General features: G+C 49.4%; 1 protein-coding gene across 11 annotated transcripts in view; it reads left to right on the top strand.

Annotated features, from left to right (window-relative positions):
• The window catches only part of MCF2L (MCF.2 cell line derived transforming sequence like), a 171,680-nt gene that overhangs the window by 78,068 nt on the left and 66,289 nt on the right, over positions 1-27,323 (top strand). For 2 of the 11 annotated variants that reach the window (XM_081046573.1, XM_081046575.1), the window contains exon 1: positions 17,094-17,334. The exons of the other annotated variants lie outside the window; for them this stretch is intronic. In XM_081046573.1, the coding sequence (XP_080902699.1) occupies positions 17,262-17,334 (73 nt within the window). In that variant the 5' untranslated portion in view covers positions 17,094-17,261. Of the gene's footprint in view, positions 1-17,093; positions 17,335-27,323 lie in introns of those variants that run through there. 11 annotated transcript variants of the gene reach the window in all.

The following is a 27,323-nucleotide window of genomic DNA, read 5'->3' as shown; positions in this document are numbered from 1 at the left end:
AGCGGGCATGGGTGCTGACGGGAGACTGAAGAGTGCAGCTTTGACCAGTGGGTTGGCTACGCTTCCCAATTGCTCCTGTTACTGTCATGGCAGTGACAGGACACCAAGGATGGGAGCCAAGTCAGCGGATGATTGGGGAAGATGCAGGGAAGGTGATGAACTTGGCAGTAGAGCCCACCAGAGGACCCCCAGGGAAGGGCAGAAACTGAGGGCCAGGATGGCTGGCCTAGAGCAGAGAGGAACGCTGGCAGGTGAGAATTCTTGGGAACCTATGGTCCCGCGTGGGTGAAGAACCTTGAAAGGGGAATGAACTTGGCCTCAGCCTAGGGCAGGGGTGGAAACCTGGGCTCTGCCCAGGAGATCTGAGGCTGCCTCTTTATCTGTTTGTAAAACAATAACATGCTTTTCCCTTCAGGGAAATTGAAGCTTCTGTGGAGATTAAGTTCTGAAGTCAGTGATTGGGCTAAACCCACAGTTGGACAAAATAACCTTACATACTCAATAGAAACAATTGAAGGAGTGAGTTGTGTCTGTTTCTCCTGCGTTGGTCCGATGCTAGTTGGGGGCTGGAGGATGTATCCCATTAGAGGGGACCACCATGCACTCTTCTGTCCTGGAGCGGGGCTGGTCTCCCCCACTCCCACTCCTGGTCTCCATGGGGTGTGCACCTTGTACTGAGCACACTTCTCAGAGGCAAAGTCTGAGAATTTGAAAGGTGCATTAAAACACAAGAACAGATTGAAAGGACTTTTGGGGGCTGTGAAAATGTATCATTTCAATTATCTTTTGGACACTTCATTGGTACTAAAGCATTTTTGGAAAGAACCACATGAGTGAAGATGAGTACATGGGGAAATCAGAGCAAAGATGCCAGCTCCTCCCAACCCCACGGGACCACCTGTTGAAGGAGAGATGCCACTGCTGTCTGAGCACCAGCTGTATGCCCAGGGCTGGCCTCAATTTTTTTGTCATTTCAGCCCCAGTCCAGCTGAGCCCCTCGCTGCTACCCTAGTCCCCAAAAAGCTTCCCCTGCTTCACAGAGACAAGAACTGGAGCAGATGCCTGTGCCCTGACCCTGAGCCCTGCATCTCTCACACTCATGCCTTCGTGGTTCTCTCATAGATGCTGGGGGACTCCATGAATGGCAGCAAGAGCTTGTGGTCAAGCTAAGAAAATAAGCTGTGGCGCCACCTGGGGCCACTAGAAAAGGGCTTTTCAAAGGTTCTCCCTTCACTTGCTCTCTCATCCTCACAAACGAAAGCCAAGGACAGCCTGTCCGTGGGATTCGGGACTGTGGCCATAGTGGTCGTAGACACTCAAGATCACAGAGTTAGGAAGAGTTCTTCAATGGCCTTACCTTTGGTTCTGGCGCATAGGTGCTCAGGTGTTGTCTGGCTACCGGCTGAACTCATTTTGGTGGATTTGTTCTTACCCAACCATTTCTCTGGGCCACAGCCCCTGCCCTCCCCAATAGGACCATGGGTATAGCAGTGTGCTGCCCAGCATAGGGGCTCACGTGGTCTGGGGGGGCCCAGGGTCTCTGACGTGTATCTGGTGCAGGTTGGATAGTCTTGGAAGGAAGTCTCTCTGCCCGTCTCTTCTAGCACTTTCTAGAAGTGCTTTTGCCTAAACTGAATGTTGTCCCTCCTGCACCAAGAGGCAGAGGCTCCGGCCTCCCCAGGGTGGGTCATGGGCTCCCCAGGACCTGCGTTGTCCGGGGTCCTCCCAAGCCCACCCAGCGTTAAGTTAATACTGGGCAACACAGTTTCTGTTGATTCTCAATCTTTTTCTTCTTTTATTTTTATTTAATGTCCAAATTCCCCTCTGGTTCTCTCAGAACTACCGTTCACGTGACAGGGAAATCCAACAGAGAACAGCTAGCTGCCACAAGACCAGGAGGCACAAGCTGGGTGCCCTTTTCTCCCCATTTGACTAAAAATACTTGACTGGTAAATGAAAATTGAGTCAGAGTCGCAAAACAAGGGAAGTGAAACGACCTTGTGAAACCTCACAGATTGAGCCCCATATCTCAGTAAGCTTAGCTGCTCCGCTTGGAAGAGCAGGAGGAACACCCTCCGTCGGCAGCAGGTAGGAGCCTCAGAGCCTGAAGTCAGAGTGTTGTTCAAATGCAAGTGCTTGTTAAAATGGGCCGTTCAAGGTGATGCCATAGAGGGCATATTAAGAATATAAGTGTAGGTGAGTGTGTCTGATGAAAGTGTGACGTCTGTGTAAGGAGCACTAACAGGATGGCCACCAGTAGTGCTATGTTGTTGTCATTGTCCTAATAACTGGTTTCTGAGAGATGCTGGAATATAGGGGGTGGGATACACTCAAATGTGAGCCCTTTCCACCAGTAGTTGAAATCTGGCTGCCGGCACTTGGTTTGTGTTCCTCCGAGAAGCTACGCAGAGCTGGGTCTAGGCGGATTGCTGTGAATTAAGAGTTTGTGTGTAGAAGAAAATTTCAGGGAAATGCATTGAGGGTGGGAAGCTTCTTCTCAGGGAGGTGTGCGTGTTTCGTGTCCAGGCTGAGCGGACGCTCCCTGACTGTTCACTGGCACTGCCTAGTTTGTTATGGTCCAGAGAAAATATGAGTAACATCTGACAGCACATCTACTGTTTGCTATGTGGGTATGGCTGATTCTGACCAGAATACATGATACTTTTTATATTCTTTATCTACTACATTTTTTTCCCCCTGATGTTATATGGTGAGAAAAAAAGTTCGTTTGGTACCTCCGGGGTGAGGTGCTACCATTATAAAAATGTGTATCTAAAACAAACGAAAGAACAAGAAAGAAAAGCCACATGTTTGCATCTGGTGTCTTGGAGCAGGAGTTGGGATCTGTTTCTTTGAGCCTGTAACAGGTGTGTGTAAGCCATCCCTGTGTGGATAGTTTTGAATGTGCATCATGGCTTTGCATATGCGTGCACGGAGCTGTATGCACTGATTGGCAGCCGTCTCCATGGAGACCCTTATCGGAAGGTCTACATAGAGCAGGAGATAAAGCTCAATGTCTGGGGTCCTTTCTTGTAGGCTCTGTGTGAGATGCAAAGAGATTCATAATTCAGTAATGTTCTCCTTTTAATTTATCAATCTTATCATGGTTCAGATTTGTAGGAAACCTTATCCATCCTGAAAACAGCACGAATGACAACACCCTTCTTTATCACTGTCTTATGTTGAAAGACCACTAGGATTTCTAAAATGTGTTGGCAACACAAATTTAAAAATCTGCTGTGAAATTTATATTCTAAATTTAATATTTAGGATATCAGAAAGGTTGGGTTCAGGAAAACTACTCTTTCTACATCTCTAGAGAATGGATTTTCCAAGAAGAGAAAGTAAAGAACGTGTTAAAGTAAAACCAACACAAACGCTCATTCTGCATATGGAGCCTCGAGAAATATAAAAGAATACACTGCCAGGCTAGATGAGGCAGGAAGCAGTGGACTGACAATACCCCATTTGCAGTTTCGTTCAAAATGTGTGAAATATTTTTACTATTGCAAGTAAAACCTTTATTTTCAGGTTATCTGAAAGAGGTGATCAGAGTACTCTCCATCACTCATATAGAGGAACAAAATTTTTAGAAAAGTAAACTATTTTCTGTATTTAGCTAAGAACAAATGAATTAACAAAAGATTTAAAGGACCCAAGAAGTGCTTTTGTTCATTCATTCATTCATTCATTCATTCAGAAGCAGGTGCTGAGTGTCTACTCTATGCCAGGGCTGTGCTTGGTGCTGGAGAGAAAACTGTAATAATTAATCTATGTTGTTTGTGAACAATTGGGATGGATAACAACTGAGCTAGGAGAACCTGTCTGGGATATTAATCAAGTTTGGGGAGAGAAATCAATGGGACGAGCTGCCTGACCTAAAACAGGGCTTTTGAAATCCTCTGAGAAGCTACCCCTGGCAGCCATCTGACCCTCAACAAGGTCTGGCACCTGGGTCCACCCCACCCAATGGCTGACCCCAGAGAGGGCTGTGCTGCTCTCTTGCAGAGACCTGAGTTGGAGGTATGTTTGCTCCAGGAAGCACAGTCTGAACTAAATCTGAAAGTGAGCCTGGGAGTTTGCATGGAACTTCCTTAAAAATGCTGCTAAGAAAACTAGCCACCCTGCCTTCCTCTTCAGTTAATTTTGAGCCTACATCTAATTCCCCTTTTTTTGTGGGGTGGGTATTTTCCTGATGACACCATCACCTTTCAAACATTTTTTCCAGTTGCGTTACTCATTCTGTGGAGGGAAAAAAAAAAAACAGAATATTTTTAAAGCACGATTTCATTAGAATGTTGGAAATTTAATCAGAAGTTGTTAAGCGTTCAAAAATCGGTCAGATTTTGTAAACGGATTAGGTGAAAAAGTCATCCTAACTATAACAGTTTAGAATGCAATTGAAATTTACATTTTAAAACATTCATGGGACTTTTGCTTTTCATGCCCAGTCTTTCAGCCATATCAGACCTGGAGTTGCAGCAGGCTGCCTTCCATGTCCTGTGAAGGATGCTGGAATTCCAGAGTCAGGAGACCTCCTCATGTCTTAAGTTACCAGAAATAACTTATTGTAAGTCAGGATTTGGTTTGTTCTGGTCCCAACCACATGCCCACTCGACCGTGCTCAGCCTGTGTTTGGGATTTCAGGTCATGAGTACCATTCCTTGTTAACAGTTTCTTTTTTTTGTACAGTCCGTAGTCATCTTCTCATTGTATTTAAAATATTAATAATTCTTTATAAGGAAGTATTACCTTTTTATTAATAGAAACCAAGTGTACCTAGGAATATGCCTAATCTGAGTTGTTGCATGATACAGGCCAAGTATAAACACGCCCTAAGTGCTCTGTCCCAAGGCTGGTGGGCACACGGCAGTCAGACTTCTGTCACATAGAGCCACCAAGGGCTTGGGACACACTCCAGCTGCTCTTTCTTGGCTTCTGTTCATGGTGGAGACTTTGTCCCTCGAGGGGTAGATTTTGGCAATAAGCACAACTCCAGGAAGGCAAGTGTTGATTAGTTAACTGAGCCAGCTGAATAGTGACGTGGAAGACACTGTCTCAGCCAGATCTCCTTCTTTATGAAACTCTTACAGAATGTTCTGGTTTGTGTTTTTCGGTTTCTGTTTTTTGCCAGGGGTTGCGGGGGGCACATGGCACTTACTTTATTTACCCCTCTCCTTAACATTTCACAGCCATTCCATTAATCAATTATTTTTTATTGCATTAGGACATCTATATTCATTATAAATCAGCATAACATCTAAAACGTTCTGATTTTAAAAGCACTGATTTTTAAATTATATTTGACCTCCGAACAAGTTAAAAGAAAATACTTTCTGCCAACAAATGGTGGTTATTTCACATTGTCTGCACAGGGTTTGGGCCCCGGGGCAAATCCCAAACCGCTCACATGGCAGCATTGGCTCCTTCTTCACCTACGTGCACTAAGCATCATGACTGAGCTCAGGTCCCGTAAAGGTCAGGGGTCAGGGCAGCTCCTCAGCCTGGAGAGGCTTGTGATCACTGCTGGTTCCAGTATGACATGGGAGGGGTGACCCAGAGACAGTAGGATGGGAACATCCCAGGTAAAGGAATATATGTGTTAATATGAACACTGGCGTGGTTCCAAGTGGCTGTGACAGGAGCTAGATAGGCAGGTGGGGGATTTTGGTCCCGGAACTTGACTTTTAACCAGAGACCTGAGGGCTTTAAGCAGAGATATGAAATGAAGCTTCTCTTTCGGCAGGGAAATGTCGAAATAGTGTGGAGGTGGGGAGAGACGAGAGGTGGGGAAGCAGTTACTTAGAACCTGCTGGAACAATCCAGGTCACAGATAATGAGGTTCTGAACTACAGTGGCAGATGAAGGGTAGGGAGTGACTGGAGAGACTTTAGGGGATGAGGACAGAGCTTGGTAATGCTTTGTAGGGGAAGGGAGGGAGAAATCATCAAGGATGGTTCCCAGACATCTGGCTTGGGATTTGGGCAGTGGGCGGTGGTGCCATGATTGAGACAGATATCAGAGAAGGATATTAGGTGATAGAACCCATTTTTGAACCAGCAATGTCTGTGAGAGCTGAAATGTAGGTCTGAACAGGTACAAGGTCAGCCTCATGGGTGACATTACAAATGCATTGGAAGTTGCTTCAATCCAAAAGATGTGTTTGTTTGGCGGAATACGGTATTTACCTTCTTTGGAGCTGAAGGTGAATAAGGACAGTGGAAAATGCTGGAGAGCCCAGCATCTTGCTTGACTAGTGATTTTTCCCTTTGGCATAAAACTATACATAAAATACAACAACAACAACAAAATAAACACAACTTCATTTAAAAGGCAAAGGAAGTGGTGGGGGTTGGAGGGATGAAGGGCTGGTCATAAAAGGACAACTTGTTTGTGTTTTGAAGCTATTGCCACCAAGCACAGTCGGTCCCCAGGATCTCTCTGCTCATGTCCCACAATCACGTGTGAGTCCTCAGTTATCTCTAAGTAAAAGCTTGATTTAAAAAAAGACGACAGACTGACCGTTCGGAAGCCATTACCTTGTCGCCTGTTTTCAGTCTGTCCATCACCTGCTTTGAGCAACCACGGGAACCTTTGACTTCCTAGAGGCCTATGACCAGCCCTGCCCTGAACTGCCTCTCCATCTGCACATCTCAAATGTATCTGAAAGCAAAAGCTGAGCCTTTGAAACTTGCTGGAATAAAAGATCTTTCCAAGGTGATTAACCAACTTGAAGAAACCTTTCCTGGACGTTCTAGCAGTGATGGTTCCTTAGAATCCCTTCAGTCCTAGAAGTGGAGTCACTTCCTCGCCGGGGTTTATGGTAGGGCCGTCCACTCCCAGGATGGAGCATGAGATGCCTTTCGTCGGGACAGTCTTCCTGGACCTCGAGCGTGGTGATCGAGATTCCCCACTCTGTGTACTTAAGTGTCAGAACAGTACTTGCTCTTAGTACTTGCTAGTTATCCATCATGTTCTGTAACCGCTGATAAGGGAAAGCAAGCTTCAACTCCCAGGAAAGATAAGCTGGCCTGGTTACAATAAATAATATGGACAAAGAAGTCTGGGGCCAAGACTTAGGATGGTCTTTAAAGGGTTGAATCAGGTCTGTGAAGGAAAATGCAGTGTATGGTTGGCCAAAGGAGTGCAGTACAGAGAGAGAAAGAGGAAATACAGACTGGGGTGGCAGGGTAGGGCAAAACAAGAATCCTGACCCAGAATAGACTCAATTGCAGGGATTCTAGAGAGTCTAGAGGGAATCTTTGAAATCGGGGAATCTCTGTCTGGGGCCCTGGTGGCCTCCAGTGGGGTATAGGAAAAGACCGATCACCAGGCCTGGCATTGAGATGTATCCTTAGAATTCTGCACCTTGTTCCTGATGAGCATACCCAGCTCTCCACCATCTTTTTCCCCCCCAATAAATGAAGCACACTAGCTTTCCGGGTGTGGACAATGAGAATCAAGTGCATTTCTGAATTGGAAGGGTTTGTGGGGCAGCAGCAGTGTCACAGACAAGCGAAGCCTCTGGGTCTTGCCTAGGAGGTCCAAGGTGGGGTTCTCAAGTGTGAGTCTGTAAGCTGTACTTCTAAAAGCATCAGAGGGGCGGAGACATCTTTAAAAAACATTTTAATTCACCTTTGGCAGCCCCACTTGTCTCATCCTGCTGGCTAGGGACATGAGTAAGGCCATGTTCAGTGACTGGTGGACCCCACAGCCCTGCTGGTCAAGTCCTTGGGTGAGACCCTCTGCAGTGCCTGTCATCTCAAGAGAAAGTCATGCTGTAAACATAGAATGTTCTCTGAGGTGCCCACCCTCTCCTTGATATTGCCGCCATCAGTGGCCTGAGGTCTGGTGCCTCCTCCCCCTGCATGAAGCCCAGAAGAGGCTGCGGGGGGGCCTGTCAGAGCCCACGTGACCCAGGTCTGCTGGCATGAATCCAGCTGTGTCTTGGAAGTTGCTCCAGAGCCTGCTGGGTTCAGATCCTGGGTCGGCCCCTTCCTCACTGTGAGCTGAGGCAAGGGGCTCAGTGTTATCATCTATAAAATGGAATGATGACACATTTTTTGTAGGGCTGCTGGGACCGTCAGGTGTTTGCTCAAGGTCAGTTCTCAGGGATGCTCCCTGCCCTTTGCCGCCCCCCCCCCACTCCCCAGTCCCTCACTCTTGGTCAGCTTTTCTGGTCTCATCATTTCTCTCCATTTCACATAACATCATCTGACGTATATGGAGCTCATCTCTGTATCAGCTCTTCTCATCCTCAACAGCACATAGCTTTATTCGGTGGCTCACCTGGGTCTCCAGCACTGTGCCCCGAGCGCAGGTTTATTGTATTCTCATAACCCTGTGAGTGGCCACCATCACCCCACTTTGCGGACGAGCTCACTGAGGTGAGCTAGGATTCAACGCAGGCACTTGGCTCTCAGCTCCAGGCAGTGCTGGTAAACCACTGCCTATTGAGTGTGTGCTTAAAGGAGTGAAGGAAAAAATGACACAGAAAGCTTAAGACAGAGCCCTTTGCAGCCAGGGCTCCAAAACCACTAGCACTGCAATCATGACTGTTGTCATATTTCCAAACTTGGGTCACCTGTTTGGTCTAGATTTTGCCCACTAGTACTTTTAGCTTTGTTCTGTCTCAGTCACTTTGGGGCTGCTGCCAGATGCCAGCAGCCCCCCCTTGGGGCCAAGCTGTTTCTTCACCTGGTGACTTGAGGCAGGAGAACAGCGGGCAGCTGAGAGGGGGCAAGCAGATTCCAACCCCGTGGCCAGCTGGCTTGGGGCATCTTGGCACAGATCCTAGCCCAATTCACTTCCTGCTAGGGTTGCGGGGGTGGGGGGAGAGGGGGAATCAGAGAACATCTCTGTGTCACCCGAGATGGATGGGGAGCAGCATGTGCTGGTGTTGGACATGCGGGGCTGGTGATTTCGGAGGCAGCGCAGGCATGGCCCACAGCCCCTTCGAACCTGGGCACACCCCACACGAACAAGGCAATACCGGGACGTTCCCTCAAGTGCATCTCAGACAGCCCCAAATCCGGCCACACGGTACAGGCTCTCTTCCGTCCTTACATGGCTCTGGGTTGATCTCAGCTGTATCGAGCTCCCATGCTTTTCCCATGGAATCTCCCATTTTCCTCGCAGGGACATGCCTCCCTCCTTTCCCAATGTAATCAGATGTCTCTTTTGAATCCTCAAGTTTGCCGAGCCTCAGCACCTTTTAGTTACCCTATTTCCCCGAAAATAAGACCTAGCCTAACAATCAGCTCTAATGCGTCTTTTAGAGCAAAAACTAATATAAGACCCGATCTTATTTTACTATAAAACCCGGTCTTTTACTCACAATTGTCACCCCAATAAATTTAATTAAAAACAAACAAACAAACAAAAAAGCCTGGTCTTATCTAGCATAATATTATATAAGACCGGGTCTTATATTAATTTTTGCTCCAAGAGACGCATTAGAGCTGATTGTCGGGTTAGGTCTTATTTTCAGGAAAACACGGTAGATGCTGTAACACAAAGGTAAATGATGTTCAAAAATAACACGTCTGCTTTGGAGAGCTGTAAAAATAAAGATGGAGTTTTCCAAAGTACCCACAATGCAACCAGCCCTGGATCATAACTGATGACCCTGAGCTACTTCCCGCTGGGCTTTCTGTGTGCAGCAGAGCTGTGAGTGGACCAGACACTGATTGTACTACAATTCCCCCTTGTTTCCGTGGCATGAAACTCATTTTGGAAAATAGCTTTAGACGAGAGCATGACATCCCTCCTAAGGGGTCTTCCCGATGCCACACCCGTCCCCTCCCTCTGTTGTCCCGGTGTCCCAGAACTCTTTCTAGATGTGGATCCAATGGGCCCTTGGGCACAGGTTCCTTGGTGAGCTCAGCACCTAGATCTGGTCCCCCCCTCCCCCAGGTATCCCAAGTACCGACACCTGGCAGCACCCACCCACCTGCAAGCTCAGGGCTGTCTGTGTTTCCGCTTCTTGTCTTGCACGGGCGAGCCTCCTGCCTGGAGTCTGAGCTGATCCTCCCTCTCCCACCACCCCCACGAAACTCCCGCTTAGACCTTCAGACACACCTGGCACCCTGGCTCAGGCTCGTCCCCACCTCTACGTCTCAGGTGTGGGCTGGGGCCCCTGCAAGTGTCCAGCCCTGGGGCCGCCTTTCTTTGTGTCAAATGGCCGAGGTCCTACCACTTCTGTGAATGGAGCAACAAGTATGAGCCCTGGAGTGTGACGTCATCTTGCTCCACTCCTCTCTGTTGAGGACACTAAGACAGCTTAGTGGTAGATTTAGAATCCAGAATTTCTATTGAGAGCCTCAGCGGGGCCTGAGACCAAAATCATGATGGTCGAGTGCAGAAAAGCAAATGATACAGCTCTCTCTCTACCCTCCTAAATCCGGCTATGGTGGCATTTTATTGAACCTAAGGCTCCAGCTGTGTTTGCTGTCTGCAACCCCACAGCACACACCTGGATTTGTTGGGTTTGTGACATGAAGTTGTTGATCTAGGAGGAGGAGAACGCTGCTCCCTGCCCAGGTCCTTTCCATCTAGGTCGCAGCTGTGTGGAACAAATGGAGCAGTTGTTCCTGCTGCCCAGGAGGTGGGGAATGATGGGTCGGTTCCGATAAACACTTGGGTGCCCGGCCCTGCCCGGAAGGAGAGAGAAGCTCATTGTTCAGAGGTGATATCTGGAGCTTGTGTGTCTGTTTTTCCAGTCAGGCAAAAGAGAGTCTTCCTGTTTGGCTCTGTTTGGCCCCCAGACAGGGGGCCGCCCAGGCCCTGCTCACAGCCCCTGTGGGTGACGCTTCTGCTCTGGGACCTGTGGGAGGGGGTCCTGGGCCCCTCGTGTTGAATTCCATCCAAGTTGTCAGGTATTCACTGGCTTTTACTGGGCCTAACCACCACGCTCTGCCATCTTTCAGTCCTCATGTTTCTGTACCCCCCAAGTAATACGTTAATGCGTACCCCCAGTATAACTTCCATACACATTTATTATTCACATTTATTATTCACAATACAAAAACGCAAGCAAAAAGAAAAGCAAGGACTAAACAGAAAATAAATGTAAGTGGCATAATTCCCATGGCTCACTTTGATTCCCCACACTAGCCAATCCCAAAGCATTAATCACTATTGCGATTAAAAAGGGAAAATTTAATGCATAAAATAAGTGACACAAAAGTACAATAAAACACAAAACTGAGTGATATTAAGAGGATAGGGCAGTTTAGAGCTGGGGCAAAGATGAGGGGGCCGGGACGGGTCCTTTGGGGGACGAGGTGTCTGGAGACCTGATGGAGAGTTTGGGTTTGTGCTTTCTTGGAATATGATCAATGTCTTTATTTACCAGACTTGCTAGGCTACCAGAATCGGTTCGAAGTTAGATAGCAGAGAACAAGCCTGCCCTCGGGAGGGGGCATGGCCCAGCATGGGCTCTGCCTGGCCCTGGTGCTGTGACCGAGACTCCGCACTGCCACAGCCAGTACCAGGAGGGTGGATGGATGTGTCTTTGCTGCTGTGCGGATAACATAGCTGGGACACTCGGTTTCAGGTGTCCCCGTCTTGGGCTACCCATAATGGAAAGTGATGTGGAAACCAGACAGAAATTAGCCCTTCGCACAAAAGATGCTCAGACCTTCCCCAGTGCCTTTGGCCACTTAACCTCCACAGACAAAAGTCCAATGGAGCTCCGTATCCCAGGGCACGGCCCCGGGCAGCCGTCTGTGATCCCAATGTCGTGGGAAGTCTGTGACTCCAAGGTGTGCGTGCTCAGAGAAAGCAAGGCCGTGCATGGTCTGGAAATTCTGGCAGAGGGGAAAGCACACAGGAAACCCAGGGGGCAGAGGAGGTGGCAACTGCAGTCCTGGCTCTGACCACAGCAGCAACGTGTCCATGTGACCAGGCACAGCTGCCTTGGTGGCCTTCCTTGAATTTTTGATGGGACAAGAGAGTGCTTTGGGTCCGCTAGCCCACACTCCCTTCTTCTCAGGCTCGCTGTAAACTCGAGGCCAGGAGGGCGTAAGTTGTCTTGGGTTTGAGGATGAGGAAGAGCCATGTTAGCCTTTGGTGTGACAACTCCTCCATGAGTCCAGAGCCTGTCGACAGGTGTTGAGGGCCAATGTGTTTGGAGCGCGTGGGAGGGCAGGTAGACCCCTACCTGCCCTTACAGAAGACTGTGGTCCAGACTTCAAACTCAAAACAAAACCAACAAAAAACCTCAGGGGACAGGTAAAGGAATCCAGAAGAAAGAGCTTCATGGAGCATAGGGCCCAGGCAGACCCTCAAGCCAGGAGGGACCTGCAGGGGGAGGGGGTACCGAGGGAAGGGGGACTAAGTCTGCAAAGTGAGGAGACAGAACACTCAGTGCTACAAGACTGTGGTTTGACCTGGCTTCCATTCCTGAATCCTCTTCAAGAAAAAGAAGACATGATGGTCCTCTCAGAAAGGCAGGTTGGTCTAGGCGCAACCTCGGGGTCTGTAACCACTGTGGTGCCCTGCTGGTGGGCTCTCACTCACCAGAAAAAGTGCACGGAGAGACAGAGCCCAGAAAATGCGCACACAGGAGAATGTGGGTTTGTCTGTAAATCTAGGGACTATGTGTTTCTATAAGGAAAACTTACCTATGTACATCCCATCTATGCATGACGACTTATAAATTCCATGCAAATACTATTCTGCTAACTGTGAAATACAGTTGACCTTCGAACAACGCGGGATTAGAAGTACTAACCTCAGTCCCCCAAGCAGTCGAAAATCCAAATATAACTTCTGACTCCCCAAAAACATAACTACTAATAGCCTAGAAGCTTTGACCAGAAGCTTTACTGATAACATAGTCAATCAACACATATTTTGTATATCATATGTATTATATACTGTGTTCTTACAATAAAGTAAGCTAGAGAAAAAAATGTTTAAGAAAATCATAAAGATGAGAAAATACATTTACAGTACTACACATATTTATTTTTAAAAATCTGCTTGTAAGTGGACCTGAGCAGTTCAAACCCATGTTGTTCAAGGGGCAACTGTACACATAAAGAGCCAACATATTTAAATGATGAGAGGTTAAATAATAATGCTTTTCAATTAATAATATGGAAAAATTTTTTTTGCCCTCGTGACAAAAATATGTTTTAAGTGCGAGTCTTATGATTAAAAAAGATTCATAGTTTTTCCACATCTGATATGATGAATCAAAGCCAGATTCTACATTCAACGTGTTTCAGTTTTAATGAAATTGTTTTCATAGCCATCATGGCTGGAACGGGAGCAGGTACCATGGGTTGGGTTCTCTACCTTGATTCTTAGTTTTCAGTTTGCTGTAGCAATTATGCAGATTGTGTTGAAATTCAGCTAGTGAGTTTCCCTTTTCCCTGATGTCAAGGAAATGTATATCTTTCTTAATGCTAATCTGTTTGGTTTTTTTTGCAAAGTAAAAGGTGTTAAATTTTTGTATTTTAATGGGTTTATCTTTATTGGATTCAAAACTCACTAAACTATTCAATTAGGTTTTTTTTAAAAAAACAAACACGTGCATGAGTTTTTATAAATGGCACAGTTAATATTATCTATTTGGGAAGATGCTTTCAATGGAAAGTGCAATTGCTCTTTCACTTAGGATTAAACCCACTGACCCGGACAACTTTCATTGTTTAGGGCACAGTCTTGCCAGATTCGACTGGACTGCCCATTACCTTTTGTTCATTTGTGCTTGCTGTATTAGTCCGTCTTGTCTTCTCTTAGGCCGCTTGATTCTTCAGTGAGCATTCGTTTACATAGGACTATGTGGTTTGCCGATTTATTCAATCAGTACGTGGAACTGAGGTGCTTGTGTGGGCTGAGAGCTTGCCCCAGGGGAGGCACTGCCCGCCCAAACCCTCTGTGTGATGGCCGCCCACACTTCCTTTGGGTCCCTCATGCCGTGGAGGCACATGGCCCAAGGATGGAGTGGCACCAGCACACCTCTCTTAGGGGTAACTGCCATGCTCCACGTCTGGAGCTCATCTGGAAATGGGGAGATGGAGCTGGGGAGGATCAAGGCCAGCGGAAGGACAGCCACTCTGCTTAGCGCCTGCAGACCTGCATGTTGCCCCAGAAAGGCTGCTTTTTATCCTATGACAGGGGGGTTGATCTTGGGGGCAGGGACAATTCATTCGCCCCTGAGTGAATGGGGCCAGCAGGACACAAGAACTGAGGACAGAACCCCAGGGAGCGTCACTATCTAAGGGGAAGCAGCTGGCAGTAGGAAGGACCAGAGCTGTGACTATCTTGAAGCTGAAGAAGGTCCTCGAGGACACGGGAGGATGACAGTGAGGACACGGGAGGGGGGTGCCGGAGAAGCGGGAGGAAGATGTGGCAGCTGAGCCCACAGGCCTGGGTAAGACTAAGTGGCCGGCTTCTCCAGCTTCTCCTTATGCGGGAGGCTTTGCTGAGCCGACTGCTGAGCAGTGACCACTGCCTCACCTGGTTTCCATGACGATGAAACAAGGCCAGGTGGTGAGGAAAAGCCTTAGCAAATAAGGGCACACCCTGTGAATCAAGGATGGCTCCTCCCACTTTGTCACCCAGCAGAAAATGAGAGCACGCAGCACTGCTGCGTTGTGGTTCTGCTCTCTGCATAATTCAGGGTCCAGAGCCTATTTTAAAGTTAAACAAATATTTTTCTAAGGTTTGAGGGGACACCATTTTGACCATGAGGAGACTGATACCTTGGTTAGCTTTTGTTACATCTCTGTACGAGGAAGGGTTAATGCGATTTTCCTGTAAATATTTGAGCTCTGCTGGGCTGGAAGTCAGGGTGCAGCTGGGGGAGCCCGCACACCTCAGGCTGCAGGTTTCTGGGGTGGGCCAATTTATAGTAGTCCTTTACACGGTGTGTGTGTAAACTGTGGTGTTGCCGAGACTGTGTGCTACACACCACAGATTTTGGCCAATAATGCTAATAATGCTGCATTCCCTCAAATAAATAAACAAGCCCTATTCTGCGTGAAGTACGCTGACTATCATTTCTTTCAGCTAAGGAAGCCCTGTGTTACAAAGGCTCACCAGCAGTCAAGAGCTGCTGGGAGGACTAGACCTTAGTGTGCTCCAAGGGAGTCGTTCTAGAACAGGAGAAAGAAAGGACGGCCAGAACAGGTGAGGCCAAGCCCCGAGCCCATGCTTTCCCAGGTGCACGTGTGACTCCCCTTTCTGGCCCAGCCCTGATGTGCTCTTCGATTGTCCACCAGAAGAGCCCCCCAAGAGCACTAAGCCGGACCTTGGCAATCCTTCCCAGACTCTGTGCAAGTGAGCTTTCCTCCACAGAGGAGCAGGCATTGCGGCACACAGATCAGCTGACCTCCCCTCGTGGGTGCAGATGGCCTCTGGTCTAAATGAGAGTGAGTACTGCGGCTGCCATCACCTTCCTGATAAAGCATCCTGCTGCTTGATGAAACTTGGGCACCTGCTGTGTGCCGGGAGACACGAGGTCTGACCCACAGACAGACCACAGTGGGACAGAGTGGGGGACATGGGGGTGGAATCAGATGTGTGGTTAAGTGGGTGTAACCATAGCCCTTCCTCTGTCACGTGGTACCTCTTGTCCTTGTGTTTAAAAGTGAGGTCCCTTGTCCCTTCTGGTAAAAGAGCTTTGGGTCTGATCACATCTTTCTCAGAGCAGTCATCTTCTTTGGCTGTCTGTGACTCATGCCAAATGTGCTACCACCATGCTACATGCTCGAGGTCCCTTGGCACTGGGAGTCCTGCCCAGTGCCATGGGTGCAAGGCTCACCAGGGCCACCGAGCAAAAGGGCAGAGCTGGACGTGGGCTGTTGTGGCCTCCATAGGCCATCCCTGAGCATGTTTCAGGAGAAGGTTGTGCTCAGCCTGACAGGGACCTACCTGTGCTATGAGCTCGGGGCCCTGGAGGTAGGATAATGCAGGCAAAGGCTGCAAAGGAGAAGCGGAGCTGGCTCAGCTGTGAAGGGCCTTGCCTCCCACCCTAAGGGCTTGTACCCTGATCTGCTTGAATGTCCAGGGGTTCCCAATCCCTGGGGCAACTGTAAGAGTTGTGGTAGCAAAATACATCTGCCCCCCCATCTGTCAGTGGGGGGAGGCTGAAGAGGAGCCATTAGAAAGAAAACAATTGTAATTATCCAGCAAAGACCAGGTCAGAACCAGAGCCACGTGACAGGAATGAAGAGGGGAGGTGGGGATTGGGGTGTATATCAGCTGCCGCTGCAGTGACAAATGCCCCCAATAGCGTGAGCGTGCACCACTCGATGGACTCCATTTGCGTCTCTGCCCAGGGCCCAGGCAGGGAGGAAAGAATATACAACATTATATGCCGATAGCAGATGTAGGAACAACACCTGCAATGCCTATGAACACTTCTGCTCAGTGTCCGCCCTTATGCGTGAGCCAAAACCAACCCCTAGTCCAGCTTAAAGGACCGTCCTCTCCAGGTGTGTCGTCTCCAGCACTGGACTCAAGCACCGGATCCCCTTAGCCTCTCAGGTTCTGCAGGCTAGCGGCCTCCCGTCATCTGGGAGCTTGTTAGAATCCCTGTGCCATTCCTCCCACAGAACCAAAACCTGCACTTTAACGAGCTCCCCAGGGATCCCCACCCATGGCAGGGTCCCCCTTATTACATCTTCTCTGTTCTTAGCCCCCCTCTGTGGTCAGAGCTGCTGAGGATCTGCTGATCCTCAGCACACGTGAATATGTGTGCATGCACACAGCTTTCAAAGGCGCTCACAGACAGACCGACATGGAAGAGCAGCATCACACAGCCACCTAAGCGTACTGCTCTCCAGCCCATCTCCAGCGTCTCCATCCCCAGTGAGGTGTCTTGGGGCCAGAAGGTCCAGACCCTGCCCCTTGGTCCTTGCCAGGCTTAGTGGACTGACAGCAGCTAAGCGCGGGGCTCCTGCAGGGAGGGTCTGGACGGGCGACTCAGGGCTCAAGCTGCTGCTGCAGCAGCCAAAGCTCTGCTGGGGTCTCAACAGTTAACTGTCCTCTGGCAGATTCAGTGAGCCGCCAGCCAGCCGGGCCGGGGCCGTGCAGAGCTCCTGCTTCAGGGACAGCAAACCCGAGGCCCTGGGGAAGCAGGCTGGGAAGACGGCCCTACAGAGCCCCAAGGGTCCAAGTCTCCTCTGCGGGGCGGGCGGCCAGCCCAAAGATGGAGCCTTGCAGCCTTCCTTTGTGCGCCCAGGACGGGCGTTCCGGGAGGCAGGTCGCCGCCTCCTGACGCCAGCGCGTTGGCGGGCGACAGCATGACCTTAAGCCTCATCTCCTTGCTGTCGCAGGACATCTCCGGGCTGTGGCTCCTCCTGAAGACCAGCACAGGTGCGTCTGGCCTGCGCTTTGGCACTCACTGTGAATTGATAGCGCTCAGAGAGAGAGGCTGGGGGACCTTCTGGGGATGGCTTTGCATGTCACCCACGTAACAAGCTACAGAGAGGAACAGGGCTCTGTCTGGCCTTGTAAGAGGTATCCAGGCTGGAGTGGTGCCTGTGGAGGTAGAAGAGGTGGGGGCGTGTCTGGCGGGGCGCTGGTTTGGGGCTGTGGCCACCTGGCCTCCCTCCCTGCTTTGAGGTGTCCCTGCTCTTAGAATAAAGATACACAATCGTCATGCTCACCCTGGAAGCTGGAATGAACGAACGCGCGTGGGGGCTCCTTTGTTCCAGCGTTTCCATAGACTTGTGGTGCACAGGAAGGGAGCCGAGGGCCTGGGGGGTGCAAGGACTGGTCCTTGGCAGTGACCCCCCTGGAGCGCGCTGTCCCACGGCTCCCCGTCCTCAGTGCTCATCAATAAAGGGCTCTCTGGGTGGCAGGACTCCCGACTGGACTGTTTAAGCCCATGAACAGTGAGGGGCCCGTCCTGGGGTGGTGCTGTGTGGTCTTCATTTGTCATTTCTGCTCCCATCTCTGTTGCAAGGTAGGCACACCCCCCCATGGAGAACGAGAACAAAGACCCTGGAGAAGGGACCTTGCCCTGGGCCTGAGGAGAGGGGACAGCGTGGGTTTCCTTGTTTCGTCTCTAAGGATGGAGTAGTACTCGTTTTGAAGTAATATGTCATAAGTATATTTTCCAGCAGACGGTCTGCCAAGGATTGACGAATAATTCACCTATTTTTGTAAATTTTAATGAATTGGTTCAACCTTACCCATTGGTGGCAACAATCTGAAGTTTCCAGTTTTATGATGAAGGGACTGAGTGTGTGAATAATGGCCGAGCACGTGAATTTTCCCCACAGTTAACATTCAGAAGATTATGAATGCTTACTTAGGTGGCCACTTGGAAAATCTCAGTCATTTATGTTTAAACCCAGAATATAAGCACTTGTGCATAGTGATTGATTTCATATGTGAAGTCTGTGTCACAGTGACAATGCTGAAGGACCTCTAAGAAGAATGCTTCCTCAAAGCATAGCTATTATCTGGAATTTTAGAAATTTCACGAGCATGTAACACTTTCTGTAAAGTCTACCAGATGTCTTTTTGCCATCCAGTGATCACACGTACTTGATGGTGGGGAATTCTTAAGTGTGGCCATATGTAATCATTTTACATGTCCATTTGTTTTACTAATGAAATACTAGGTTTAACTCTTTCCTTTAAAAATTCTCAGTGTTTTTGTAATACGTACTTTTTTTTTTTTTTAAAGATAAATGTGCTTTTGAATAAATGTCCTGAAGGAGTTTGGTCTAATTAAGGGTTGGAGGGCTTTTTCCCCATCTCTAACAACAATTGGCTGTTTTCCCACCAAAAAAGAAAGATTCCTAGATTTATGAAGAAGCAGAGTTGCCGGAGTATGTGATAGTAAATCTTTCAGTGATACTACAGAAGACTGCCGGAGGTGGGACACTTTCCTATGGCTGTTCAGAGCTTTGTGTAACTGGATGCTGACTTTCCTGAGCACCTGCTGTTTACGAATAAGGAATAAGGTCCTGAGCCTCTCCTTTAGTCTCTTCTGTTCAGGCTGGAGGGGGAGGGAGCCAGGTGGGAAGTTTGGTACCTGGCCTGTCAGGAGCTGGGCCCAGAGCACACTAATGATTAAAGGAGTAATGTGGGTGAGACCACAGGCTTGTTCACTATGTCCAAGGCCACCGAGAACACTAGCCGAGTAAGATGGCACGTTTGAGCCACGATCTCATTCCAGGCTCGGATGTCCCCTGGCTTGTCGCTCATGGAATCGATGAGGTTGACAGAGGTGCATGACCTGCCACTGCCAAACCCTAACCCCGCCAGCTTGCTCTGCAGCGTGCTCCTTCTCCATCCCTCGCCTCTCTCACGCTTTGTCTCGTCTTTCTCTCTTTATCTCTCTGTCTCTCTCTCCCTCGCTTGGGCTCTCTCCCGCTTTTTGGCCCTCTCTCATACCCTATATGCCTTTCCTTGTCTCCTGCGTGTGCCTGAGCAGGGTGGGGGCTCCGAGGTCAGGCAGCATCCGTGAAGGGCCTGTGCCCCTGCTTTGCTCTGTGCCACCAGTCTGGCTGGCAGGGAGGAACCCTGTTGTGGGGGCCACCTGGGTGAGGCTTAGGAGGAGATAAGCACACCCTCTCATCGTTCCCTTCACTCCAGCAGCCTGACCTTCCCCACGCTGTGTGTCATTGGTTTTGTTTGATGGGAATGTTCTGAGGAAGGTTAAAGCAACTTGTTTGTTTTTGAGACTTATAGAAGTTTTGGTACTTAGAGAGTGGGAATAAATGTACACACCTAGAGTTTGGGGAAGAACTTTGGAGAGCTTTTGGAGTTCCTGGAAGGAACTTGGTGTTGGTGATGGGAACCTCTGTTCTTCCGCGTGTGGTATGTTCTGTGAGCTGCTTTCTGAGAGCAGATCTAGATGGAAGAACACCTGCCCCAGCATGCCTTCTGCCCCTCGGAACCAGAAAGGAATGACGTCTATAGAAACGGTTTGCATTGGTTTCCCTGATCTTGGAGTTGTTTTTTTAATGTTGACAAGTGATTGTTTTTAGAATGGGTAAGAAAAGAAAAAAGCTGTCAGAAAACTCTCCTTTATTTCCAAAACAGCAGCGGGTTCCTGCATGGTATTTGTGTGTATGATGTGTCTGTGTATGTGGTATCTGTGGTGTTTGTAGTGTGTGTGTGTGTGTGTGTGTGTGTGTGTGTGTGTGTGGTATGTGTCTGAGATGTGTAAGCTATAACTGCTACTTCAAAGGCAGCAGAAATGCTGCCACCTCAGAACATGAAATTATGGAACTCAGAGACTTTGGCTGAGCCCCAGAAGGGACCCAGCAGGGAGCTGGTGAAACATGCTGTTGGGGGCCTAGCATGGCAGGAAGCTCAGGCCAGAACCAGAGTTGGGTGGCCACCATGCTGTTGCCTACACTACTCAACAGCTGACATTATTTGCTTTTACTGCAACCCAAAATGTGTGGCTTCTGAATGAGACATTGGTTTAACTGTGAAGGGCATGTATGTGCTGGTGATTGTTGGACAGACTTAGAATTGCACTAGTGTCTTCCCTGCTTTCTTCTCCATCCTCCCACCTCTAGAATTCTGCTAAGCTTCTTTCCCTGGGCCTGTTTGTTTCCAGCTTGGCCGCTTAGCATTTCCTCCCTGTGGAGAGGTCAGGCCAGCATGAGCCCAAAGGAGCGCTTGCAACAGCCACAGTGGGCAACCCTATTCCCTGTCGTCTGTGTGGGGACTGGAATATCCCACAGTGGCTTTCTTATCTGGACCCTGTCCTGACCCCCGTGGATAGCATGTTTGACCTCTGCTGGCTGACTGCAGGCGCGGTGTTCAGGAAGTCTCCACCCGTATGGATTAAACACAAACAGCATAATCTGCAGGTTCCGCCTAATTGCTCACCAAGGGGAGGTGCTCAGAGGAGGAGCAGAGCCCCTGCAGGGAGTTGTCACCTGGGCTGTGAGCAAAACAGCTCAGCTTTGGGGAAGTTTGGCCATACGGTTCATAAGGTCTGTTCCTTTCTCCAGGGACTTAAGTTGGTGGACAAGTGCATTTAAGTGACAGTTTCACTGAGTTAGCCGGATTCTCTCAGGCCCATGGACCTAAGGAGTAAGAACATTTGGAAACATGACTTAATTCCTTAGGTCGCCTGTTAATATTTAGCCCTTTGAAAGAACAGTGTGACAGGTGACATCTGGGGCTTGGCAGAGGAGGACACTTCCCACTGTCTGTCTGGCATTCTAAGGCTGGTTCATGCACAGGAACCCCTCTCTCACAGATAGGTCCCAGCTCCATTTACAGGACTGGAGGGATCCTTGGGGGTTGTGGGGAATGCCGGCTCTGCAGCGGGTGTTAGCCAAGCCAGCTCTGCCCCACTCCATTGTGACCTCGGCCAGAAACTCGTGATGATGTCATGTCTGTGGGCTTGTCAGGGCCTCGTGAGCTGATTCCTGTAAAATATCAAACCCATCAGGATACAAAAAAAAAAAAAAAATATATCAAACCCAGTCCTGGGACTGAGCAGAAAGTTCATGGAGACGAATGTTATCAATAGTAAAAGGTTTACAGGTATCTCATGCTGAGACTTCCGGTACTGACCCTCAAATTAATGCACGAGCTTGGAGAGGGCTTTGGTCAATACAAGCTGAGTGTGTGCCCTCCTGGTCCCACTGGTTCTCCTTCCACATTACCTGGCCCATCTGTCCACCCAGCTTTTTGCTCACTTGGCGGACACCTGGCAGGTCTCTGTGAACCACCCTCTCCCATCTCCACGTGCTCTGGGCACTGAAAATGGACCACACATAGTAGCATGTAATAAATTCAAACCCTGATGTGCCCTCCTTGGGCCCTACCACTCCCTGGCCCTACCCTACCCCTCACCTCGTTCTGTAGGTCTCATCATGGGCTGCTTCTGCAGAGAGGCCTCTGCAGGGGGAGCTCAGTGACACCCTGGGGCTATGCTATGGGGCTTATTGGCCTGACTGTTGGCCTTTTGTCCTCACTGGGCCACTCGGCTTGGGCCAGGGGCCAGCACCTCACTCTCTCCCCGGTGCACAGCCTCAGAACTCTGGTTTAGCTAGGACTTTACTGTGATGCTTTGTGGTGGGGTGAGGTTTGATGATTCCAAAAGCAAACAATGTGCTTCTTAGCTTTATGGTCGCCTCCATCTCCCCCAATACTTGCACATGAAAATAGGTCTAGTGTTAATTATGCCACCATCACACTTCGGATCTTCTGCTACAGAAAACCAAAGATATGTGTTTTCCCAGAGTGTGGCCAACAGACCTGTTTAACCCTTCCTTTCAGGGCCTCTTTGTACTTACTTCTCATTTCAGCAGCAGTGTGGATGGACATTCAGGTTCCCAAGTCCCTCAGCGGGCTTCTCTTTGGCCATGTGTGTGGCGTTTGTGGGGGGCCACCAGTGAGCTCCAAGTGCCTGCTCCCACCTTCCTGCCCTGCTCCACGGCCACATGGAGCAAGAACTTTGGAAGGTTCTCTGTTTCTGCTTCGGTTTCTGAACCCACACACCTGTACACGGTGCTCCCTAGCCACGAAGCAACTCAGTCCTCCAATAAACTAAACAGAAATGACACCCGTGGCATGGGAATTTCAAACTGAACAGTTCCCATGAAATTCCTTGTCTTCCATCTTGGTTGAATCATCTTCTCCCTTTGGTGCTGTTTGAGTGGAGGGGACCAGAAAGGCCTGTGGGCGGGACAGGCATCGGCTGCAGGGAGGTTCTTAGAGAAGTGAGGGCTAGCTTGAAACCATGTGGGCTGACCAGGGGAGCATTCCAGGGAGGACAGGGCATGTAACAGTGGCCTGGTTGGGGCCACTATGGTATGGGTGTAAAGGAGGCCCTGACTTTGGTAAGAAGGTCCCTTCTTGGTTCTCTATGGGCCCAAGGTCCCTTTGTCCAAGCATACTCTGTCAGCCCAGTGCAGTACCCACCCTGCACCTAGGGGCGGGCCTGGCCATCAGGCATGCAGCCCAGGACCCCGGCTCCGTGACTACAAAGGAACTTGGCACCGAAGAACTGGGGAGTAAGTGACGTAGCATCTCGGAAGGCCGGCTCCCACGGGTGCCTTCTCCCCTGTGCACCTCTAGCCCAGCTTCCTCTCGTCTACAGCTCAGGGGAGTCCCAGGGTTGGGATCCTGCAGCCCTGAGCAGGCTGACACAGCTCGGAGAGTCTGTGGCCCTTGGTGGCCAGACTGTGCTTCTAGCTGCACCTGCTGTCGGGCCCGGCCTCGCATGCACACACGGCAGCTTCTCCGTCACCATCTGCGTAGTGCTGGGTGCCAAGTACAAGACAGACCTGCATTTAACATTGCTGCTTGGGTCCTTGTTTGCACCCATTTCTCTGATTGCCTTTGTGAGTCTTTAAAACAAAGACAGAAACTGTGAGCTCAGGAAGTAACAGCCCCAGCATTCATGATGACCACGCAGGGAAAAGTTTAATAAATGGGGCGGTTTAGTAAAAACAATCAGGCCACACAGCTCCCTGGACATCTCTCTCATTGGACATGGCAGCTTCTGTGCTGTGGGAAGCCTCACCCCACTTGGCCCAACCTGCCCTGTCCTGACTGCTGGGGAGACACCGTCAGCTGGGAGCCTCCAGCAGTCAGGTGTTGATGGCACTGCCGCCCGATGAGCTTCCAGAACCTCGGTGAGTGGCCTTCCAAAGGCTTTGGTTGTTCAGCTGGTGTGAGTTCAAGTCCAGACTCTCCCACCTGCACGGCCTGAGCTGCTTTTGAGAATCTCTAACCTCAACCTTACTCGTTTCTGAAACAGGCTGAGGAAGCCTTACATCCTCAGGGTCCTCACAGGATGGAGTGAGCTCACAGAAGTGCTTCCAGCAGTGCTGCCATGTTCCCCCTCGAGGACTCGCCCATTTCCAGCAGCTGCACAGAGGCACCTATTCATGGCTGGTCCAGGGGCCAAGGGAGCACGTCTTGCCCACCCAAGAAACAGACATGAAGCTGCTGAGGAGAAAAAGGAGCAAAGGTCCGGGGACCCTCAGGCTCAGGAGAACATGGCCATGCTTGTCCTAAATCCAACCTCAGTTCTGTCCCAGCATGTGACAGTTGTGTCCCTAAATAAGACTCTTCAGGCACCAGCTCCCTCAACTTCGAATGCGGAAGCTTTACTCTACAGCAGCCCCTTAGAATGCCCCCAAACAGTGAAAGGCAGAGCTGAAACCACATCAAACTCAGGAGGGCAGAGTCATCCGGCTGGGGACTGGCCTCAGGAGACCGTGCCCAGGAAAGCGAGGAGGGAGCAGGGGCCTCTTAGATGCTTGGCTCCCAGCCTCATGCCAGCCTCCAGTACTTCTGTGACCCCAGGCCGTGCTTGGCACTGATCAGGAAGGCCCCAAGGAGAACATGGCTATGTGAAACCCTGTTGTCCTTTGGGTCTCTTTCTGCGCCTCCCACAGGACAGAACTCTGGACCTGCGTCTCTGGGCAGCCATCTAGTCCAGGATGTGGCAGCTGAGGTGTCCCTGTCCAGCAGGGCCGGCCGCAGGTCAGTGTGAGTCACTCAGCTGCCATCAGAAAGACTAGCATTAGAAGGCAGAGGTCCGAGAGTTAGAGTGCCCATGGGTGGAGGGAAAGAGGGAAAAGAGGGGGAGAAAGAGACAGAGAGAGGCTTGCACGTCTGCACAGCTCAGCGAGGACTGGCTTCTCCTCCTGGAACCTGGGGATGCCTCTTAGATGTCAGAGGTCCTCGGGGTCTGTACCCCATGGGAATGCTCCTTGCAGTGGCTTGGGCTGCATCTCACCCACCTACCTGCTCAGCGATCCTTGTGCAATGAGCACCCTGTGCAACTGTGCACAGCTCCCTGCTGGCACCCACCTCAGAAGGTGCCGCCTGAAGCCCACTGCCTCAAACGTGTACAGTACCGAAGTCCCCTGGTTGGATGACCTCTCGGTGGCAGCCAGTCCTGTGGTGGTGTGGCTAGAGCTGAACCCCCTGTAGGAACTGTGACCAGAGGCAGCAGAACCAGCTTGGTGTTCATACTGCAGGAGAGGCAAGGAGTTGAAAGAACAGAGGGATGGCCAAAGTCTCCAAACTCCGAAGGGCCTGCCTCCCTAGTCTCGTATTCCTACGAGAAGGAGCCCACCTGGCCTTCAAGTCCCTTCCAGACAGCAGTTCTTGGACATTTAGGTCTCAGCCCCTTTCCACTGTGAATATTTACTGAGGATTGCAAAAAGCTTTGTGTTAGGTTATTTACCATATTAGAAATTAAAACAGAAAAATTTTTAAATATTACATAAAAATAACCATGATAAATCCATTATTGTAACATAGTTAGCATTTTTGAATGAAAAATAACCCTATTATCCAGAACAAACAAATGTGTGAGAGAAGTAGCATTCTTTTGCATTTTGTACGTGTCCTTAATCTCTGACAAGATGGGAGTTGGCTGAAGTCACCACTGCTTTCCTGTAGCTTGTTGGTGGTACATGGTGTGTGATTACTGGAAAGCCCCGCACACTTATGAAGGGACCGGGAGAAAGGCAAAGATCTTAGTGGTGTTATGAACGTGGTTTCCCCTTGTGGAGCCCTGAAGAAGCCGTTGGCTGGATTGAAATGGCTTTTTTTAAAAAAGAAAAATAAATCAAAGCAAAGTCAAACTGCAGTGGTGACATGATGCTGGCCAGGGCACAGCAGGCATTAGTAACAATGAAACACTTGCCAGATGCCCTGCTGTAAGTGTTCCCTGCATGCACACGCCACCCTAGGATCTAGATGCCATGATTATCCTATCCCTATTTCACAGACAAAGACCAGGTCAGAGAGGTTAAGTAACATTCCCAAGCCCACACAGCCCTGACTGCCTCCATAGTGCTGGCCCACTTCCTGGGAAACCAGGATTCCCTGTGCATAAAAGGTGATTCAGCAAAGGAAAATGCAGGCTCTGGGCTCCCATCCCTCATTAAAGCGACTCAGAGAAGATTGCACAGAGGCGAGAGCAATTCTGCCAACAGCATGTCTTTGTGAACCATGGGGACAATGTGCAGTCAGTGTTCAGGTTTAAAGACACTTACAGTTCACTTGCTCGTCTGTGTCCTGCTGGCTTTCTGGGCAGTGGGGACCCCACCCCGAGCTTCAGCAGTCTCAGTCTGCCAGCTTGGCCAGGGCAATCCCCATTCACCAACAGCTTTCTCCTCTCTGTCCGCAGCTTACGATCTTGACTCAGAATTCTACTTAGACTTTAATAATGAAGAATTGGTACAAAATCACGATGAGATGATTTTACAATGCTTCTGATTATTGCTAAATGTTATTTCTTTGACCACGGACGCAAGGGTGAGGGACTTAACAAAATCACATGGCACGGCGAGGACCCTGCAATGTGCTTTCACTGTAATCCACTCTACGTCATGTGAGTAAGTCACCAGATGCCCAGCTTCTGTTTCCCAGTTACTTAGAGCTCTTCTCCACGCTGGCTCCCTGCAAAGCTAAGCCTTCCCTCAAGTTAGAAGTGCCCCCTCTTTGCATCTTCATTTGCTAAGCCCCACCCCCGAAGAGTCACCCACCTTGATGCTGCCTCAGATTGACTGACATCCTTGCCCTTTCCTTCTTTGAGCTGCTGCACCTTCCATACCTCATCTCTGCTGTGTGGCCTCAGGCAAGTCATTTGACCTCTCTGTTCCTTAGTCCGCTCATCCAAAAATGGGATAATAGTGTTCCCACTTCTTGGTTTGTTGCAATAATTAAATGCATTAATACATAAAAGGGACATTCTTTTTAGTCATAAAAAGTATTTTAGTAATAGTTGTACTATGACTGCTATTTCTACTATAATTAAAGATTTTCTATGTGAACCAATTAAAATGTTAATGTAGTTGTTCTAGATGGCCCATAAGTTTAAGAAATTCTTACCTTTCTCTTGTACTTTCCATTATGCCAACTGGTCTTGGTCTGCCTGTTTAAGATATACTTGCTTTCTTGATTGATTTAAGACCTTGGTGGGTTTGGGTTTTTTTGTTTGTTTGTTTGTTTTGTTTTGTTTGTTTTACTTTAATCTGTGCCATTGGCTCAGTGAGTGTTTGGGTTGGAATTTCATTTAAGACTTTTTCTTTGTTTTGATAAGGAGTAGCTAGAGTAGCATTTCCCCAAGTACGTTATTTTCAACATTAATTCTGCAGGAGTTAGAAGGTGTTATGTGCACCCTTCCCCCCACTTCCCCAAAATCCGTTACCATTTAAGTTTGGGTGGTCCCCAAAGCAGGAAGGCACTGCTAGGCTTCCTGGAGCCTCCATGCTGGGAGGTTTGTCTGTGGTGCTTCCCAAGTTTGACTGCGGAGCCCTTCTCTCTCTCACGTGGAAGTGGGCTCTGCAGAACGTGCCGGGAAATGAGCTTCTGAGAGTTTGAGCCCAGGACCCCCAGCAGTGGGAGTT

The sequence above is a fragment of the Rhinolophus hipposideros genome, assembly GCF_964194185.1.
Source record: "Rhinolophus hipposideros genome assembly, chromosome: 4".
NCBI classification, from domain to species: domain Eukaryota; kingdom Metazoa; phylum Chordata; class Mammalia; order Chiroptera; family Rhinolophidae; genus Rhinolophus; species Rhinolophus hipposideros.
This window is presented reverse-complemented; position numbering and strand designations above follow the sequence as displayed.